General features: G+C 44.9%; 1 protein-coding gene across 1 annotated transcript; it reads left to right on the forward strand.

Moving 5' to 3' along the window:
• Positions 1-4,661: 4,661 nt before the first annotated feature.
• csrnp1b (cysteine-serine-rich nuclear protein 1b) lies at positions 4,662-20,360 on the forward strand. Its single transcript, XM_042067875.1, has 5 exons — positions 4,662-4,925; positions 13,236-13,414; positions 15,673-15,932; positions 16,267-16,563; positions 16,994-20,360. Exons 2-5 carry the CDS (start codon positions 13,249-13,251, stop codon positions 18,026-18,028), a joined length of 1,758 nt encoding a protein of 585 aa, XP_041923809.1. The 5' UTR covers positions 4,662-4,925; positions 13,236-13,248; the 3' UTR covers positions 18,029-20,360.
• The last annotated feature ends 874 nt before the right edge of the window (positions 20,361-21,234 follow it).

A 21,234-nucleotide genomic window follows, 5' to 3' on the forward strand; every position in this document is an offset into this window, starting at 1 on the left:
ATCTCACCAAACATATACTTAAGGACAAGGTGGTAAAGCAGGAGTTAATTCACAGGATCATTTTGGCCATATTAATATGTTCAGGTTCACACCAACGAGCAATCAGACTGATTAAAAGTTGGTGTCCTTTCAGCTTTGAATAGGGTTGTGCCCACCCATTTTCTACTCGTGACTTAACTCATTTCTGATGCATGGAAACCTTCTCGAAGTCTTAATTGTGCAATCAATTACACCAAGTCGGAAGGTATCTATAATGAACTGTAAATCAATGCATGGAAAATGGAATATAACTTTCTGAAATGGACTCGTGAGTGCAGCTCTCTTCCCACCTTGCCTCTCTGCCAAGCAAACAACAAAGTCAAGTCGCCCCTCTTTTTTTGCCCCCTCTCCCTTCTCCTCCCTCTGCCAGAGACGTGCACAGAGAGTCTGTGAGGGGGAAAAACACATATACACATGGAGGGCAGGCCGCACAGAATGACTGTTTGTTGGGGCTGTGAAAGGGAGCCTTTTTTTGCACACAGTGAGTGTGTCGCCTCGACATGCAAATGAAACCAAGAAAACGCCGGTTTTCTCTAGTGAGAAGGTTGCTGTGTGCCAGTTGTAAACAAATATGGTACATCTGACAACTAGCACACCTCATCAACACTACTGTCTGCACTTATATTATTATATTTATATTATTAAATGTTAAAATATTTGAATGATTTTATATTCAATCGGGAAAACCCCACAACTAAGTTTTGTTATTATGCTATTTTCTCTCAGCGTTGCAAAAGAAATCAGGTTTAAGAAATAAATATTTCTGCTCAGACTGTTTTTCCATATGGGCTCTTGCCTTAAACCTTCCTATACACTGGTTCTAATCAAAAGGATATATATTATCTGTCCTCAGCACACTCAACAAAGGCAAGGGCTCGCAAGTTTAACAAACAGGTCTTTGTTTCCAAACCTCCAATGACAGAGTTACCAGGGAGAGAAGAAGAAGAAGAAGGAAAAAAACCTCACATTTCCCCAACTCTACTTCAGAAGAATTGGGAGTGGGGGGGGGGGGGGGGCTAACCTCTCCTTTCATGGGTAGCTGATGATGTCATATCACTGGTTGGATTCTTCGGTCTCCAAGCAAAGCTATTCCTCTGGTCTGTGATTGGCTAGAGGGTGTACTGGAGGGGGAGGGTGTCCGTTTCTCAGACTCTCTCTCTCTCTCTCTCTCTCTCTCTCTCTCACTGCCTGTTCATTAACCCTTTGCCTCACTTAGTCAATCTCCAATTACAGCCATGTTGTTTTTTTCTTCTTACAATCTTAGAACTTCTTAGAAAACAAAAGGAGAGAATAGTACTTTTGAGACTGTTCTCTAGCACTTTACAATAACATGTTGTTATCTGACCACTTCTGTTTTCTAAAACATTGACTTATCTTCAGAATTGTGAACCAAATGCCAATTTTGGTAAAATTACAGAATATGTCAAGTAAATGGTATTGTCAATTGTTCAAAAGAAATATGTGTACGAAAAGCTCCAGCCATATAAACAAATACACACTATAGATGAGCCATAAGAATTTCTATATAACTTTGTTCCGGTATGATTTTGTGACAGAGGCCTAAACTGTGTGATTAATTCATTACGGTTTTGTTTTGACTATCAGGTCCCAGTGGTTCTAGACAGGCAGGCAGTAGGGAGGCAGTGTGCGCTGATTGGCCTCCCACTGAATAACAATACCCCGAACGTGGCGGCAGAGCAGGCTGCAGCCACAGGTGACCAGCTGTCCAGCTTTCTTACCCTTGCCTTAGGGACAGCTGGAGCCATCAATCTGGCGTGAGTGTGTGTCTCTTTCCCTGTCTCTCTCTCTCTCTCACACACACACACACACTGCACTTTGCACTTCACCCTGACTGACTGGCACCCCAGTCCAGACTGTGTGAGAGTATCATAATGTGAAGACACATTTTTTGGGGGGGACAGAATAACTTTGAATGTCTTACCATGGTATATTACATTACATTACATTACATTTGGCTGACGCTTTTTAACCAAAGCGACTAACAACATGGTAAACAGTAAGTTATATATTATAACTTATAGGTATATATTCACAATATGCATATTTTGTACTATCAGTCATACATGTATGTGTGTATGTAAGCATTTATGCCTACATCTGTTTATATATTGCGTGTGTACAAATAGATACATTGTGTGTTTGTATTTCTGTATTGCGTGCAGGTATACATGTTTTCTATGTATAAGTGAGAGAGATTCATTTTCACAATAGTGATGATTATAATATTGTAGGTAGCATAAATAAACCCTACAGGCATAAGAAGATGTAACACATCAAACATGTGTGAATAGATGTGTTGTTGAGGTAGTCCACACACAGCACGTGCAGCTGTGGTCTTCTTTTTTTTGTTCCGTCCGCAGATGGAAAGTATTGAGGGCCATCATTGTGCTCTTTGTGGGGCCATCTTCCAGTGAAGTCTCTGGCACACTTTTAAAGAGTGAGCCGGTAATGTATTCAAGGCCGATTTGTTGTCGCTGGCAACAAGGTACCCCTCCCCCCCTGCTCATTGACTGAGGAGGTGGTGGTGGTGATGGTAGGGGTTCTCTTCTTGGAAGAGAAGACAAACATTTGTGAGTGTCAGTGTTTGCCAAAACTTTTCTTCTTCATTAAATGGCACTCTCTCTCTCTCTCTTTCTCTTTCTCTCTCTCTCTCTCCCTCTCTTAGTTGTTCAGTTATTAAAATGTATATATATATCAGCATTTGCCAGTCATGCTCTGTCAACATTAGTGCAATTTTGGTATTTTCCATTTCAGCATGCCATCATCATTATTTCATTACATAACAAGGCCATTTAATGTAGCCCTCCAGAAGAATCAAACGGCTTGTTTGTGAACGTGCACCGGCCGATGAACAAAATCCCTGTAATGACACGTTTTAGGTGGACCGTGCTGTTTGCGCCCAGTATAAACCCCCTAAGCACTAGTCAGCCCTTTTGCGGTTTGAGGCGGTGAGGTGGATGTTGATTAGTGTTTGTGGTTGTGTTAGTGCCGAGTGCAGATTTGAGTTGAGCCAATGGGGCTGAATTCCTCAGTAATGATAGGGGGGGGGGGGGCAGTGTCATACGACAGGGCCACTCAGGACTCTCAGACGGGACATTATTTGTGTCTAAATGTGCCGAGGCAACAGCAGCTAATCATAGAGTTGGGGAACGTATGTAAGTCACACTCTAGACTCTCTCTCTGACACAGGCCAACACATACAGACATACACACAATACACTCACATATACAGACACACTCACTAACATTGACCTACTAATATGATACACAGACAAACATACAACAAGCATCATAAACTCACACACACACACACACACACACACACACACACTCATACATACACACACACACACATACACACACACACACACACACGCACACACACACACACACACACACACACACACACACTCACACACAAAAACACACCCTTAAAAAAAGGCACACTTCAGGTGAAGCTCTACCCATTACAACACTACTTAAGCTAATTACGAGTGTGCCACATTTCCAGAGCTGTCTCTTGCTACGCCGTCAGACATCCGTCTGTTCACCAGAAAATCTAATGTGTTACACAACAATTACAGTGGAACCTGGTGTGGGACCTTATAGTGAACTGGGTGTGGGACCTTATAGTGAACTGGGTGTGTTGCTGGGAATGAAGGCAACAGTGATGGCACATTACAGTACATCTTCACGTTAACTGCTCCATCTCCTTAGCCAGCTGATGTCTACAACTGTGTTGACATGGGCAAGGCACCCTGTTCACTTTCAACTAGCCAATGGCAAAAGAGAGGAGTTTCATCGCAAGAAGAGAAAAGGTATAGTCTTTGTCAAGCAAATCACTGTTCCCACACAGTGTGATGTCATTAGGTGTGGCCCATTCAGGTATCTGTGTGGCCAGGGGTGTAAACACCATGGCAACAGCAGCCTAGATTGTGATTCATTTGTATTAAATAATAGCCTACATAGCATAACAGGCTAAATATAGGCTTATTCCACATCTATGTGTAAAACACTCACGTTCTCATATGGGCGAAGTTTGCTCTTCTAATATAAAAAAGAAAAAAATATATAGCCTAACTTTACAACCTGGAGTTTGGATCAAATAAATAACTAATCACTAAATCAAATGGTCTTGAATGCATAGTGTTGAAACGTTGTTGTGTCGTCACAACTAAAATGGGATTCAAACACTGGCTGTTCCAGTAATCTGACTCATCATTTCTAATGAAGCTGACTCAATGGCGTATTTTGACGGTAAATCGTGGTGGACAGAACAGAACACTGTGAAAATCTTTAACAGGCAAGACTATAAACATATTAGGATATCTGCGTTAATACCATAACATTATCAGCATAATACAGAATTTCTACAGTAGCCTAACTCTGTAGGCTCAATGGGTTACAAACTGAAAGTGAATTTCAGAGGTGACAGACCAGGGGGCGGTCACGCTATTATTGTCATTATGTAGGCTACGCTACCTTTTTAAGTATTTAGACATAAAATTGCTATGACATCTAAAATGGATATGTAATAAAAGTGATTGCTATCAGGGTGCTTCTGCGGCAGGACTGCCAGTTCAGTCGGAACTGAGGCAGGAAGCAGCGTGGGCAGTCTCTCCCTCTGTCACCGCCTGCGTCAGACGCCAGGAGGGAGTTTTCCACTGACGAAAAAGGTTGCGCTGCCGAGCAGACTGGTTCAGACAAGGGAAACGCTTCAGCTGGTACGGTGTCCATACAATAGCGAGACAAAAACCGAAGGCTCTGTGCACGGATAAAGCAACATTGTGTCGCCTGGATTACTATTATTTCATCTGCTTATTTCTTCTATTGTTACTAATGGTGATCGGATACGTTAGTCCTTGGTAAGTGTCGGGATCCACTACACTTGTAATTATGTCCAATAGGCTCTGGGGTGTAGGGTAGCCAAATAGTTTGAATGCTCCTTTTCCTATGTCACTGGAACAGATACGCTGTCGTGGTAATGATTTTTTTTCTTAGGGAAGTTTGTTTGTCTGTGAGATGTGAGGCATCTGTTTGTCGATGTAACTTTATGCTGTTATTACACTTTTTATGCAATGTATAGCAGATCTGTCGGCGCTAAAAGGGCACTATGTAATTCTTAGCGAGTGGTGCTAAAATATTAAAACCTAACATGTTAATGTTCTCTCGTCAGATATTAGGTTAGGTTACTAGACCTATATCGATATATTTGTCATTCAATAATTATAGCCAGTCTTTGACCATGAGCCATGTAATAAGGCTTACATTTTCAACCACTGTAAGGAGCGTGTCGCTTAACATAACAAACTGATAATGTTATGTTGACTCGCAGTTGTCCGCTAGTGTAGCCTGTTACATCTGGGATGACTGTGGACTGTTTCTCGCAGGGGGGTGTATTTCCCATCAAATCAGACTTTATTCGCGGTGGATGCGCTCACAATTGCGATAGCCTAGACCTTGTTATCCAATAGTTTGGATTTGGTATGATAACTGCTCCTGTTAGTTGTAGCCTATGAGAGCCAAAGTAAATTGATTCCATGTAGTTCTCTGCGGTGGCGCGTCTCTCGTAACTAGAGCGACTCCTGAAGGTACTACAAGACTTTTCAGGGAGTGAGTGTTGTAATTAGCATTAATCATTGGGATCATCGGGCTTCTATGAGCAATAGTGTGCTTGCCAGTTTGCCACCGGCAGGTTAACCAGACAGACGCGTTGTGACGTGATTGATTGCCAGTGAATTCATCCATCAGCGGTAGCCTATTAGTCGCCTTTGATGAAGACACTGATTGCGTTACAATGTGTCGCCTGTTTAATGAGCAGGTGATTCCACATTAGTTGCGTCGGCCTACCCTAGCCATGTTCATTCGGGTAAGCGTGTGTATCCTGCCTACCGAATAGGCGCTCGGTTACAATATTTATATCAGCCTACCTGTTGGGATTGTTTTGTTTTATTGACGATAGCATAGCCTTAGGGTAGTATAACAGTGATGCTCAGGAATTCCTGGAAAGTTCAGTTTATTTTTTAATTATCACCAAAATTATTTTCTCTGAGGCTTTATCCCTTACTTATCGCTTGTTGGAAAAAAATTCTACTGTGCGGGCGATTTTAACACGGAACTCTGATGGTATGCTGTATTGCTGTCTCTAGCGCGACCTCACTCGCTTGTTTGTGGGAATCATGTTCTTTCAGATTATGGTCGCTTGAATGAGTCTTTGTTTAGACTCTGCTCTAATAGGCTGCTGTGTGGCTTGTTGGTTCGTCGTTTGCCTGGCTATTTTTTTTTTCCATGTGAAATGACTTCACTATCGTTCCTCTTAACAAGCCTACTGAGCATGTCCAGGGCTGCAATTAATTGTTTTGCTGTGTGTGCCTGTTAAACCACAACGTCTTTAAAAATGTAACACTAGATCTAAAGAGCTTGATATTTTAGATTTGTAGCCTAAATTTGAACTGATTTTGAGTAAGAGAAAATAAGTAGAGAAAAAAAATGGATTAATTATATGTTGGAAATGCAATGTGATGGAATCCTCTTTATTGAAATAAACCAGTGAGAATACACAGACTGTAGGGCAGACAGGTGTGGCTGCAAGGTTAGGGGATTAAGATACTGTCTCTCTGATATCCTGTCCAATGCCACCTCACAGGTCTCACATATAGGCTAAGTCGACACACAGCCTCCTTCCTCAGACAGGCAAGTGGCGGCCAGAATCGCCCTGGCCCTTGAGTCGCTTGTTTTCACCCGAACAGGAAGTAGTAGTGTTTTACTGGAAACCACATGCTTTTGCTGAGCCACTCTGTCTGTTTTCTTTTCCCTTCAAATCTCCTCTTGTAAAACAGAGTCGGCGGTGGGGTTAATCAGTGGTTCCTTGCCACTGTCTGCTTGTCTGCTATGCTTGTTCCACCATCCCATGTGTTTGCATGTTCACTGGCTGTGCTGGGGCTTTTGTGTCTTGGGATGGGGGGGGGGGGGGGTGAGTGGGGTAAGCTAGCAGAGGGGTCCCATCTGTTTTGTCATTCTCCAGCATTCCTCACAGCTTGTGAGGTACCAGCGAGTGGCCCAGACAAGGGGTGACTCCTCTAACACACACACACACACACACACACACAGAGGGGGGGAAACTTGGAGAGAGACTGACCTCCCTAGGGAGTCTCCAAGCATTAGAGACTATTGTCTGACTCATTTTCTATGAGTGAGCTAGTTAGCCAATCTCTTTGCCATGTCACAAGTCCAAAAATATAATGTCCATGCTGATCTATATGTGATTGCTTTTGTTACTTGTGTGTATAACACACATGCAACATTTTGTGTAATTTAATTTGGTTCAGCTGATGCAGTCTATGCAGGGCCAATTGGGACTTCGTTCATGCAGTTAATGACAAGCTGACAAACTCCCCAGACAGCAGTTTGTACTGGGTCTGATCTGGTGTGAACCGAGCGAGCCAACTCTTTATGGTGGCGTGCATGTGTGTGCTGAAGGGCTGTCACACACGGAGCTCTTATCAGAGTCTCTGGAAGCTATAAAGCCCAACTCGTGCTGCCACCACTTGAGCTGGATTTGTTATTTCAGTGCTATTCATGGATGCATTCGGGAATCTGGAGGAATTTGGTGTGTTTGGTTCCTCCTCAGTGAAAAGACATTAGCCATGGTAGTTTTTCATGCCCACCATCAGTAGGGGGGTAGGGCAGGCGGCGTAAGCTGCTTGTGGAATTTACGAACTACGTACTGCCAGCATCACCCACATGTGCTTGTGCAGTATGTGGTGGTCAGGCAAAGAATGCAACTAACAGGCCCAAAAGCAATCCTCCAGCATAAGGTCTGCATCAGGCCCTAACAAGGTGTGCCCTTAAAAGGCATCTCTGGCTCTTGCGTGTGTCCCGGCAGGGACACTAGTGCACCAGAGAACGGAGGGAGCGCATCTGGGTTCAATCGAGTCCCTTCCATCCCACATTACAGAGGGGGCTCGCCCTGCCAGAATGGAATGCCTGTGGCTTGCAGGCATCGAATTATTTGTTTGTTTAAAGTCCCTCGCTGCACCAGCACTACTATCTGGGAAGGATATGCACACAAGGTTTGTGTGTGTGTTTGTGTGTGAGGGAGAGAAACTGAGAGACACAGGAACAGAATGTTTCTCTGGCAAAAGTGGACTTTTTTTTCAGATGGGCTCTTGATTGTGGTTGGAAGCAGCCATCTCTGGAGAGAGAGCTGGGGTGTTTGGTGCTGTTGAGCCACCAGGTGGAGTTTTTCTGTCTCTTTTTAATGGCCCCCCCAACGTCATCATGCCTGGATTTCTCTAACAGTTGTGAAATTTCATGACTTCCTCATGAGTTGTATCTGGATATTACCCACCCCACCCATTAGATTGCATTCTAAGTGCTGTTACAGTACAGCAGTGCACATAACGAGAAAGAGAGAGGGAGAGAAGTGGTAGAGAACGGGGTTGTAATTGCACAAAGGGGTGCTTTGATCTGCCACAGATGATTGCAAGGCGCCCACGCCCCCCCAGGTGTAATAGCTGGCTATCAACACTTTTTGTGAATGGCATGCCAAATACGACGTGCAGATCGGGTTTACCAGTACGTTCAGTGCTGAAGAGCTCTCTTATCAGCTGTGGACGTGCTGCTGCGTAACCAGCTGCTGGGGCAAAGTCAACTTTCCAGCACCAATTCTGTGTGTCCGAGCGAGTGTGTGCAGAAGCATCAGCTCAGTATAGCTCAAGCAGGCTGCTTGGCTTGTGTTCCACTCCGGCTTGATCCACCCCCGGTGCTGGACCAAAGGGTTGGTTAGTCCAGCGGTTTTAACTGCAATTTATTTCAGGATTTGTATGCGCCTCTGGAGGAACTGTTTAGTAATCTGTGTTGAAGCTTATTGTAAAACGATTTCATTTTGGGATATGTAGGTGTGCAACTCCCCATAATTTGACTTTCAAACTATCTGGGTTTTTTTTTGTTTTTTTTGTTTTTGGCGGCTTGTTTAGAAGATAAAATAAGAGATAATGCCTATTAATGAAAAAGAGTATCATCCGTTGATCCTTTGAAGAGAGTTAATGCTGTTCAAGAGTGCTTCAACAGAGAACTTCCCACCTGTGGGTTTTGATAGGTGTGTGTGTGTAGGGAGAGAGAGGGGGGATATTTTATACTCTGGATCACTGCCAAAAGGTTTTCACAGTTCCCCAGTGTTTCTTTTGTTGCGCAGAACAGAGAGTTTGTGAAAGCATACCACCAGCCTCTGTTTGTAACATCTAGGCAGAGTCATCTCAACCTACCCTGCTGACCTGATCAGAGGCGTGTGTGTGTGTGTGTGGTGTGTGTGTGTGTGTGTGTGTGCGCGCACTATCTGTGTTTGTGGAGCTCCTCCAGTGGACAACCCTTTTATTTTCATTGCCCCCTGCGTGAGATTTATCTTTCTCAGATGGATGACCGCTGGGAATACCTCATCTTATGGTGTGTGTCTGTGTTGCCTCTGCCTTTTTATTGCTCTGTCTTAGCAGCTTGATGGTATGACAGCGATGCATAATTATGGAGTAGCGAAATCGCTTGCTGTTCCCCCCATCTCGCCTGTCTGATCAGATCCCTCTCATCTCCAGGGGCCTGGCGAAAGGTCTCGTCCTCCGCAGCCTCCACATGAGGTCCTCAGAGGTGGACGAAATGGGGGCCGTGTCCATGTTTTATTTTAATTTGTTCATTATGTTGCATCTCTTTCTGCATCCTTCTCAATCCACGTGGTTGTGCTGGAGGGGAGGGGAGGGGGGGGGGGGGTGAGGGACCCCAGACGTGACTCTCTCAGACTGTAAGATTATGTCCTCAACCCCCCTTCCCCTCCTCTCTTCACCCTCTCTCTCCCTCGCTCTTTGGATTAGCTCCTCTTCATTGTTTCTGCCCGTTGAACAAGATTAACAAATCAATGTGTCAGGTAGGCTGCAGTCAAAAGACAATGACCCAGTTCTGACACCATAGATGGCCCCCACTCTCTCCCCTCCTCCTTCACTCTCCCCTGCCCTCCCTCTATGGCCACTGCCTTTAATTAAAACTCCTCAGCGGCTCTCTCTCTCTCTCTCTCTCTCTCTCTCTCTCCTCTCTCTCTCTCTCTCTCTCTCTCTCTCTCCTCTCCTCTCTCTCTCTCTCTCTCTCTCTCTCTCTCTCTCTCTCTCTCTCTCTCTCTCTCTCTCTCTCTCTCTCTCTCTCTCTCTCCCTTCACTTCTTTCCTCAGGGGCATCCATCCTTGCAGTTTTGTCTGTCCTCTTTGCACAAATGTGTGTGTTGGTGTGTCAATGTTACATTGAATGGAAGGGCTTGTGTCTCTTAACTTTTGTTTTGGAGAGGCTTGGCGATCCATACACTCCAGGCTTTGGAGCCCTGATAAAGCTGAATGCAAATGCCTGGAGATTAGTCTGTGGTTGGAAAAAGTATACAGGTACGATTTCATAGTCAAATGAGAAGATTGTGATCAGTCTTTTTACTGTAGCTTATAAAGTGAAACAAAAATAATAGCATGCCATTGAAGGCTGCCTCCGTGCACCCTGTGTGAGTGAGATAGGGGGAAGGTGTCAAGGTCATCTCTTGCAACTTCACAGAGGAAGTCCTTGAGTCTTTGTCACTGCCTCCTTGGCAGCTCACTCAACATATCACTATATATAGTGAGTATATAAAGCCTTGGTTGTCTAAACAAGGGTGCCGTAGTGCTGAATCGGTGCATGCTCAGCGTTATGAGCGAGGCCCACCCCATTGGTCTCAGTCCGTGCCCTGCGCAGCCGTGTCTTGTGCTGTGGCCATGCGCTGCTGCTGGCCTTGCGTAACGCCTCACATTGACTGTGGCGGCAGATACACCGTGGCGCATGGAGAGGGGGCTTTGAAGTACCAGGCAATTATTTTTTTTTTTTTTATTGTTTGCTGTGGGGACGCTTACGTAATACAGGCAGATAAGGCCACTCAGGCGTTGAGTCCCATGCGGATTTACAGTTCCTTGAAAGACACTGGGGCGGGTGAGCAGGCGGTAGGGGGGGGGGGGTGTAAGGGAGATTTGGCTGCTGGATGGGAACACCTTGGCCCTGGCACCTCCTGTGTGTGAGAGCTTGGCAGTGCAGCCTGGGGTACAGATGACACTGACAGTGTCTCGCCGTCTGACACATTGGTGACCTCACATGCCTCCCTCTGTGCCCTCCTGCTGTTTCTCTGCTACTTAGCTTCTACTGACTAAAAAACATTTAGAAGGAGATTCAACAGAAGGGATCTCTTGTTACAAAGTGTCTGGTTTGTTTATTTATCTCCCTAAATGTTCTCTAGTCTGTACCCACTAGTGAGTCACTTGTCTGAGAATCTTTATTAGTATGCGTCATCTTCAGTAGAGTGTGCTTTCTTGTCTGGGAGGGGTTTGGCATGGAGGGGGTGAGGCGTTGTGTACAGACCTTACTGATGACGATCTCATCTTGAAGTCTTGACCGTCTCATTTTTTTTTCCTGGAAGTGTGGTGGAGTAGACAGTCGGCCAGGGAACCAGTCAGTCATGCACTCACTTGACAGACTGGGTCATTGCAAGCTTTATTTATCACCCAGATTCCAGCCTTTCAGGAACATGCGTTCTTCGGTTGTGGTCCCTGGAAACGAACATGATTTCATTGCCTTGATGGCCTAAGAACAGACGTCACATCTGTTTATGAGGCTGTTGAACACGAGAGGGCTTCAAAGACACGGGGCTGTGCAGTTAATTAGGACACTGGAGGGAGGTGTGTGTATGTGTGTGTGACTGAGAGACACACTTACAAGCTCTAAAGAGGCAATAACAACAACTTGAGCCCAGGAGACGAGGTCAAAAGGAAACCCTGTGTGTGTCCTTGTTTTTGTACACACAATGCATAATCCTGAGATCTTGCACGTCTTAATAGTCATGATCGTCCTAGTATTCTGTATCCGAGCCTCTGTACTCCTGCCTTCTTCAGAGTCCAGACACTGGCTGGGTCAGCAGGTGCAGTCGTAGGGACAAAAAAAGAGGCAGAGTTTGTAAACAAATTGATCTCTCTGTCTCTGTCTCTGTCTCTGTGAAGGAGTGAGCAGACAGCAGTGTAGTGACCTCCGGTGGAAAAATCAACAGATTATTCAGCGGCAGATGCTGATTCTCTCTCTCTCTCGCTCACTCGTCAGGAGGCTTTGCTCAGAGAGAGGGGTGACCGCCTAGTGACCGAGCCCTTCTCGTTCCCCTCAAAGGATTGATTGTTTTTACTGCTGAACAAGCGGCTTCTCCTTCTGCAGCTGGAGAGGGGAGGGAAGGAAACTGCGTTCAGTGGAGTTGCATAACAATCATGTTTATTATGCCAGAATCTGTATACATAGTTACTTCTGAGTGCCTCAACACACAAGCACACGCTCACTTGCTCATACCTGCAAGACTCACAGAATCTTCCAAACATGCCTGGTGTAAAACTGGTGTGTTAAGTGTGAGGTGGGGAGCTGAAGGCTACATCCTTTTTGAGGGTGCTTGTGCTAGGCTGCCATCTCTGTGTGTGCACTTCTTCTCTGCTGATCAATGCTTTCGTTTGGCTGATTGGATTTGTAAGCAGGTGAAGGGTCTGGTAATTGTTGACTTGGCCTGATTGATTGCTTCCTGTTCCCCTCGAGGCCTCCAAGGGGCTACTGAGCACGCACTCGGCGGCGCCCAATCAGAAAGGCCAATGAGCGAGAGAGAACACTCCTGCTCCAGTTTGGCTCCTCGGAAGTGCCATTGTTGGAAATGTTTAACAGGCTTGGCGTGCGTGGAGGTCTGCTGGACATGTTTGATTTGATCAGAGGTCGCTGCTGGAGGTTGTTGGCTCTATGGGTTGGGTTGGGTTTGGCTTGGCCCTGTTCCCAGCAGCTGTTGTGTTTATTAGCCTTGAAATGTGTTTAAAGTTGAGTCTTTGTGCTTCATGTCCATTTATATAACAAAGTTGATGACGAAGCGTATTGGGGAGGGAGAACATGCTGTGGTCATACCAATTACACACACACACACACACACACACACACACACACAGTGCCCCTGAGGCATGACATATTTTTTGCTGATGATGTCAAATTAGCATGTTTGTATGTAATGAGAAACAAGGTAATTACTATGCTAATGACATTAGCCTCACATAAGATTGATAATTAATGTCTTTTCTCCCCCCCCCCCTCCATCTCCATCTCTTCTCTCTGCTGCAGATCATCTACCGCCATGAGTGGGGTTCTGAAGAGGAAGTTTGACGAGGTGGATGATGACCAGTGCTACTCCTCGTCCTCCCCGTCGTCCCTTACCTCCTCTGCGGGATGGGACTCGGATGGCGAGAGCTGCTTTTCTGACACGCTGGACTCCCCTAGTTCGCCGGCAACAGCTCCAACCAGTAAGTGTCCCATCCATCCTTTTTTTTCCCCTATAGTTAGTTGGCACACACGGCACACACGGCACGCACACACACACGCACACACACGGCACGCACACACACACACACACGCACACACACGGCACGCACACACACACACACGCGCGCACACACACTGCACCCACACGCGCGCGCACACACACTGCACCCACACGCGCGCGCACACACACTGCACACACGCGCGCACACACACTGCACACACACGCGGCCCACACACACACACACACGGCCCACACAGAAAGCACACGTCACAAAGCTGGTCCTTATCTCTGTGAATGGGCTCCCAGTGTCCCAACTGATAAGGCCTAGGTTAGATCGGCTGCTGATTGCCATGCAGTAGTTAAACTTACACATTGCAAATGCAACCCACTGCCTCTGTGCTTGCAGCCTAACAAAATAACACACATGTCAGTTACGTTGGTAACAAGGGATTTGAAGGACCCATACATTTTTTTAGCAGTAGCATTCCTTTTGGAAAGGCTTGGCAGCAAAAAAGCCAGTGTGGCTTTGTGTAAAGACTGTTGTTCTCTGTGTAGAGTCCATGCCACTTGAGGCCTGCTTTTTCTGCCCCCACTGTGCACACATGCTCTATGGCGTCCTAAGAAATCATGGGAGGAGGGGGGCCGGGGGAGCAAGGGCAAGCAGTTGTGACGTTCCCAGGATGACTGGGCACAGAGCCAGTGAGCGTCAGTGTGGCAATGAGCCAGTCGGTCCAGCACAGACGGGGCCTTGTCCGAGAGGCCTGTGCATACACTCGGCACAGGTGCTGCAGGAGGTCAAGAGGAGATGGCGGCAGGGGGAGGGGGGGGGATAAGAGATGAGAGTTAATCTGGAGAGGTGTGTGTTTGTTGGTGGCTGAGCATGTGTCAGGAGTCTGATGTGGTCAAGACCCTGCAGAGCTGCTCAGCCTGAGTCATATTCACTAGTAGCGCTAGAGAGAATGTCTGTCTCTGAGAAAGAAAAGTTATTCCTGCTCAATTCTTCTGTCTGTGCGATCAGAGTCAGGTTCAGACATGTCCACCGGTCCGCGTTTATATATTCACACCAGTAGTCTCCAGCTGCAGAAGCCAGCTAATTTTACAGATTTATTACATTTAATTATCACGCTTGTCTCTGGTTGCCTTTGAAGTCGAGCCTTGTGGTCGTCTTTTGGCAGATTTTTAATTAATGTGACAGACGTGAAGGCTTTTGAGACGACACACTTTTTTTCTTACTGAGCTCGACTGAGAGGAAGCCAGTGTTCTTAAGAATACGGTCAAGGACCGAGAGTATGAAGTAGAATTCCCAGTGAGAGATTTGGAGTAAAATGTCAAAAAGCTGAGCTGGAGTCGAATGGAATAATCTGATCTGTCAACAGAAAATCTGTGAGCTGGTGTTCTGGTTCTAGTTCTGCTGGTGCTAGAATTCATAGAGAGAAAGGGACACAATTTTGCTGCTGTTGCTCAAATGTTGTGTTCCTGCTGTGCTTTGATCTCCATAGAGCTTTTATGTTGACTGTGTCTCGCATGGAAAATGGCCTTCCGGTGTCTGATGGGTAAATGCGTCTGTGGGAGAAGTGGTGCTGCCTGGCTGTTGACAATGACTGGTGGTCCTGTTGTGCTGTGAGGGTGGGGGGTTGTTTGTCAGGGTTGTCGAGGCATATAAAGTTGGACAGAGTGGCCTCTTATTCGCGCTTGCATTTGGCCTTCCCTGCTCTGCTGTGCTCTTACAAACGTTTACACACTGGTTTGAGATTCTGGCGGTTCTGCTTCCGATGCTCCCAACAGTTGCCGCCTGCCAAAGGGAAATTCCTGGCTGGGCTGTTTGTGTGAGGAGAAGCTTAGTGTGCTGGTTATCCCATATCACCTTTGCGGGTGAATTCTGAGAACGTCACCCTTAAATATCTTTTCATTGTCTTTAGAGGAATGTTTTTACAAGATTTGTGGTCATCATGACCTAATAGGCTTACTAGTGCCTCAGTAGTGCTAGTACTCACTGTGGAATGGTAGTGGTGGTTCATTTTGCTTTGTGTAGTCTGCCATCTAGTGGTCCTCTGAGAAATCGCAATTTTAAACGTCTCATTAGTTGGAGGGCATTTACTTGAGAGATTTACTTGATTCTCTCTCTCCCCCCTCAGCACTGGTAAACTTCACATCAAATACTTGCCTGCATGATTTCTGGTTGTTAAAGCATGAATATTGTTAAAGCATTAAACATTTATCTCTTTCTCTCTCTTCCAGCAACGTCCATCCTTAAGAAGTCAAAACGGACGAGGAGAGGCAACGTGCAATTTGACCAGGTGGAGGTGTACTTCTTCCCGCGGTGCCAAGGCTTCACCAGCGTGCCCAGCCGTGGCGGCTGCTCCCTGGGCATGATGCAGAGGCACAGCGCCCAGCGCAGCTACACGCTGGCAGAGTTTGCTGTGGAACAGCGCCTCCTGCGGCGTGAGAAGATGAAGCACCGCATGAGGGAGGAGAAGCTGGAGGCCCTCAGGCACAAAGTGAGTTTGGGGGCAGCTGCTTGTTCTAGGGATCAAATTCCGATTTCATGGTAGCTTTTTTTTGTTTCTTCATACATGTTAAGACCATGTTTTTATTCAGGTGACTTCTAAATAAATAAAGCATCTTTTGTGTCAAACACAATAATTCTGTATCATGGTGTAGTGTTCATTGTTAGTCATTTCATTTTTTTCATTGTCTTACTTTAATAGGAAAACTGTATTAATATAACATTTCATATATTTAAAACATCAGCCTGAGGACTGTTGTAACTTCTCTTGCTGTTAAGCTTAGAGACTTTTGTTAAAGTGTTTCCTCGACTTTCCTTGCCCCCAGCTGACGAAGAACGGTACTCAGGAGTCGGAAGAGGCCGACCAGCTGACGCTGGACGACATTCCTGAAGACGAGATCGACCTGAGCGGCGTGAACGTGGACGACGGCTCTTTCCTGCAGCCGTTCCCGTCCAAACGGCGACACGCACTGCTCAAGGCCGCCGGCGTCAAGAAGATCGAGAAGGAGGAGAAGCGCCAGCTGCACGAGCTGAGGCTTTCGCGGGAGAACTGCGGCTGCGACTGCCAAGTGTTCTGCGAGCCCGAGACCTGCAGCTGCAGCCTGGCAGGCATCAAGTGCCAGGTGAGGAGTCCACCTGTGCCTTAAATCAGGACAGATAGCACACCTGTAGCTATATGATCCTGAAGGATTGAACTGTAACCATTTACACTGACCCGAAACAGTACTGGATGGTGCATCAGGGTTTTTTTTCTTTCATTAGGCTATTCATGATGCAGGTGTGTCTAGAACTCAGTACAACTGTAAAGTAGATGTTGTATATTTCTGGTATTGTAGATATTGTATTTTCTGGTACAAACATACCGTGTAATAATATATTTAGAGACATTGTTTAATCTTTTTGATTGTTTACCCTAGAAGGGGATATTGGTAGTTAGTATTAATGATATGCACCACTGTTTACATTTCAAAGCTGCTCTCAGAGGGATGTGATGGAACTGAATTATTAAGTCTTTAATGTTTGGGTGGTTGTTGTTTTTTTTCTTTGTCTCAGATGGACCACTCGTCCTTCCCCTGTGGCTGCTCAAAGGACGGCTGTGGGAACACTGAGGGCCGCATCGAGTTCAACTCGAGCCGCGTGCAAACGCACTACATCCACACCATCATGAAGCTGGAGCTGGAGAAGCGCCTGGAGGAGCACTCGGACCAGGGCGACCGGTCCCCGCCCCCTCAGGAGCATCACGCGCAGGAGTCCCACCCCCACCAGCAGACGTCAGCACCGGCCATGCCCGATGTGCCCACTTTCCACTTCAGCTCGGAGCTGACATCGGTCGGGGAGAACAGCTGCAGCAGTGACATGACGGACACGTCAAGCTCGTCGGGCCAGAGTGAGGACTCTGAGGAGAGTCCTGCGGTTGGGGAGCACTCACCGCTGGACGTGGACGAGAACGGCCTCACGCGCATCCTCAGCTTCACCGACACCGACAGTGAGGATGCCAACTGTGGAAACGGTGACATCCGACATGACTGCACCAATGATAATGACAACTGCCAGAAGAGAACCAAGTCGTCATCAACAATGACTACAACTGGCTTCAGCATCTTTGGAACATGTTCGGAGGACAATGACAACTTGTGTGCCACATTCTCAGGCAGGCACGCGGACCTAGACGACAACAGGTCCTCCTCCATGTCCGAACTCTTAGACGAGAACGCCAACCAGGGCAACGCATTATTCCACAGCTGCACGGTCCCCAACACACCTTCACCGTCGTTCGACCACTCGTCCAGCTACATGGACCTGAGTCTGTCCTCGGAGTCGGACCTGGAGTTTTTCGATGGCTTCCCCTGCCTGGGCCCCAGCTCACTGTACAACTCCCTCAAGGAGTACGAACACATGGACAACTTTTTTCAGTTCCAGTTGCCTAGCTATCCCAACCTGCCCCAGGGCAATGACCCAGGGACCTGCCTCCTGGAGTCTCTGATTGGCCTATCAGAATCGGTTCCAGAGCCCCCGCCTACTTTCACAGACAATCAATTGCTGGAAGAAGCTATGAAGTTGTCTGTGATGGAATCTGTAAAAGTCTAATGTGAACCAAGATTGTGAAATAGACAGTATTGTACATATTTAAAAAAAAAAACTTTGGGGACTGGATGTGCACATGTATTTACTTTGATGTGAAACATTTTGATGGCTTTGATGTCACTTGCCCCCTCCTGGTATTGAGATTTCTCGTTTGCCTTTTGAAACTTCAGCAGAGCAGTATGTTTAAAGTCATGATCCAATCGGTAGCTAATATTTGTATTGATATGGGGGAAGCCAGCAAGGTAAAACAAAAAAAATAATAATTGGCTTTTGAAAGCTCTATGCCCACGGATCAGGGCTCTGGGTATCCCAGTTGGTTTCCCCCGAAGCTTAATTGGTCAGCTACATTTAATTTATATTGTCTTCAGAGGGGGCACGGGGGAGGAAGTCTACCAATATCACAGAATGTGAACCTCAGGGAATTGTTCTAGCTTTTGAAAGAAGCGCTTGGAGACCTGTCCTTTAGATGGGAACTCTTGCTTGACTCTTCAATGGGGCTTTTCACCACGGAAACGATGCCAACATTTTCAAGGCCTAATTTTAAGGAACCTTAATTTTTTCAATCACAAAGCTAGAGGTGAACTCCAGATCCCTCATGATGGCAAACTTAAGAATCTGATATATGGTACACAGTTCCCCCAAAGGCTCCTCAATCAGCACTTTATCTTTGAAGATAGTCATGAAATAAACAAAAGTATAAGGCAGAGGAGCGTGTCTTCATCTCCTTTTGTGTCTTTGAAGTCGAGATTGTTGTAAACTGCCTCTGATGATGGGTCAACAGTTCAGAAGTTTACCAGCTAGAATTACTGAGCATTTTTTATTTATTGTCAAACCAAGAATATTACCGCTGTAAATCATTCAAAAAGGATAGTATAACTAATATCTATTATCAATATCGCTTTTTATTTATTCCTTAAGTTTTATTAGTTTTCATTTTTTAATTTATTTCTCTAAACACCGATTCAAAGATGTGGAGCATTGTATAACCAGCAAATGCAACCATTTCTATTTTGTCCTTTAATGGGTTTTTTTTTTTTTTTATCCTTGTACACTTTGTTCTTTTCTGTGAATGGGAAAGATGAGCATACAAGACGTATTTAATAGTCTATACTATTTCACATTTTTAACATTTTTATTAAATTATTCCTCACTTCAGCAGTAATTTAATTTATTACATTTTGGGGGCAATAACAGAGGGATGTGAAAAAGAAAAGTTTACTATTATGTGCCTGTTCATCAAAGGAGCCATGTTTGCCCGTTTCTTGTACACAGTGGTTGTTTTCCAGCAGTTGGATTGGACTAAACTTACCTATCTGAAGAACTGTGGGTCTGCATTATAGCTTATCATGTAGCTAGGAACTTATACTAAGATTTTCTAACTAATTTGTGTAGATGTAAAAAAAAAAGAATTCTAATCTGTATCAATGATAAATTATTTTATTAAAAAATGAAATCTGCCATTTTCTTCAAATATTGACACATTTGTAATATATTAATATAGAAAAAAAGTATATGAAGACCCTTCATTATCGGGTGAAAGGCCTTTTACAAAGCCCCTCTATGGGGGTAGATGGTCTTCTATTAAACTAAAAACTATGTAAATTTGCTAAGCCAAATTTGATTGTACTCAGAATGTTGAGATATAAACAACTGATCAACCTAACTGTGGCTGTAAATTATTTTCTCTTTTTTCTTTTTGGATCAAGCCTGCATATATTATGCAACTTGTACCATATTATGCAAAACTGTTGCCTGTATTTGTTTTCATGATAACCTTAAGGCAGATGGAAACGTATTGCTATTCGCCCAATAAGGTGTGATTGGAAAATCACTAGACAAATACATATTCCCATTCAAATGTACATATCCCATCAGAAACATGTCCTGTTCCAACCACAAGTTCTGACTTTATTGGGAGAAGATGCATGTGGGACCCATACATATGTTAGTCTGAGTGGCATAATTTCAAAGAGCAAAATGCACAATCTGAAAAGTATTTGCCTTTTGCTTTCCTTTGCTGTTCTTGAATTCTATTTCATGTCCAAGTGGACTTTGTTTTTTTATTATTATTTTTTAAACACTTTCCCATGAAGATATGAAAACAATGGGTATTTCTTGAGCGTGAATTATTGTATGTTTTCAACAACACTGCTTTTTTGAAGTGTTTCTTATGTTTGCCTTTTTTGTTGTACATATTTCTTCAGCTTCGGTGGTACTACAGAGCAAACAATGCTGCTTTTTATATTTTCACTCTTTAACTGTTAAAGCTGTTCATTTCAAATCATTCAACAGTAGTTTGTCCCTGCAAATAAAAAAGTTCAGCTTTTTTCTTAAATTATCTGACTTCTGACTCTTTTGTTATAATTTCAGTACATTTTTTAGAATGGCTTACAGTTTACTGAGCATGTTTGGACCAATTCATGTTTTGTAAAATAGTGTTTAACATATAAATTAAGGGAAGTCTACTTCTTTATACACCAGTATCAAACTATCAAACAACTATCTACTGTGGTATCATATAGCCATAAAAACCTTTTGCCAGATAAGCAACATCCAGCTTTAAAAATACTGGCTTTTTTGCCATTCATCCTCAAGTCTGGAGGTAACTCGGGAGTTAAGTCTGCAGTGTTTCTCAAAGTGTGGTCTGCAAGCTATCCTACGTGGTCCACGAGCAGATCCAAAATCCAAGTCCAAATCCAAGATGGCCGCCAATAATATTCAAAAGTGCCTCACATTGGTAAGCCTCCATCTAGTCTGGGGCAGGAAACGGTCATACAAAATTATTTGCATCATTTGGAAGCCCAGGTTGCTTTGTTAGCGACCTTAAGGTCATTTGTATTGTTTGGTCTGGTGTCTCTCATACTCCTCTTGGCAATAAATCATAGATTCTCTATTCAGGTTCAGGTCAGACGAGTTGTCTGGTCAATCAATCTAGGTAATATCATGGCAGGTAAACCAGCTACTAGCAGTTTTGTCACTGTGGGCAGGTGCCGAGTCCTGGAAAAGCAATTCAGCATCTCTATAAAGGTTGTTAGCAAATGGAAGCATGAAGTGCTCTAAAATCTCCTGGTAGAAGGCTGCATTGACTTTCGTGCATTCAAACACATTGGACCAACACCAGCATATGACACGGCACCCCAAATCATCACTGACTGTGGAAACATCAAACAGGACTTCAAGCAACTTGGATTCTGTGCCTCTCCACTCTT

Source organism: Alosa sapidissima, chromosome 17 (genome assembly GCF_018492685.1).
Source record: "Alosa sapidissima isolate fAloSap1 chromosome 17, fAloSap1.pri, whole genome shotgun sequence".
Classification (NCBI taxonomy): domain Eukaryota; kingdom Metazoa; phylum Chordata; class Actinopteri; order Clupeiformes; family Clupeidae; genus Alosa; species Alosa sapidissima.

What these genes read in the sequence shown, in the direction of transcription:
- csrnp1b (XM_042067875.1), top strand. Translation starts at nt 13,249, where the DNA reads ATGAGTGGGGTTCTGAAGAGGAAGTTTGACGAGGTGGATGATGACCAG. An exon ending in TGGAGGCCCTCAGGCACAAA is followed by an intron (nt 15,933 to 16,266) that starts GTGAGTTTGGGG and finishes CCTTGCCCCCAG; the next exon opens with CTGACGAAGAACGGTACTCA. An exon ending in TGGCAGGCATCAAGTGCCAG is followed by an intron (nt 16,564 to 16,993) that starts GTGAGGAGTCCA and finishes TCTTTGTCTCAG; the next exon opens with ATGGACCACTCGTCCTTCCC.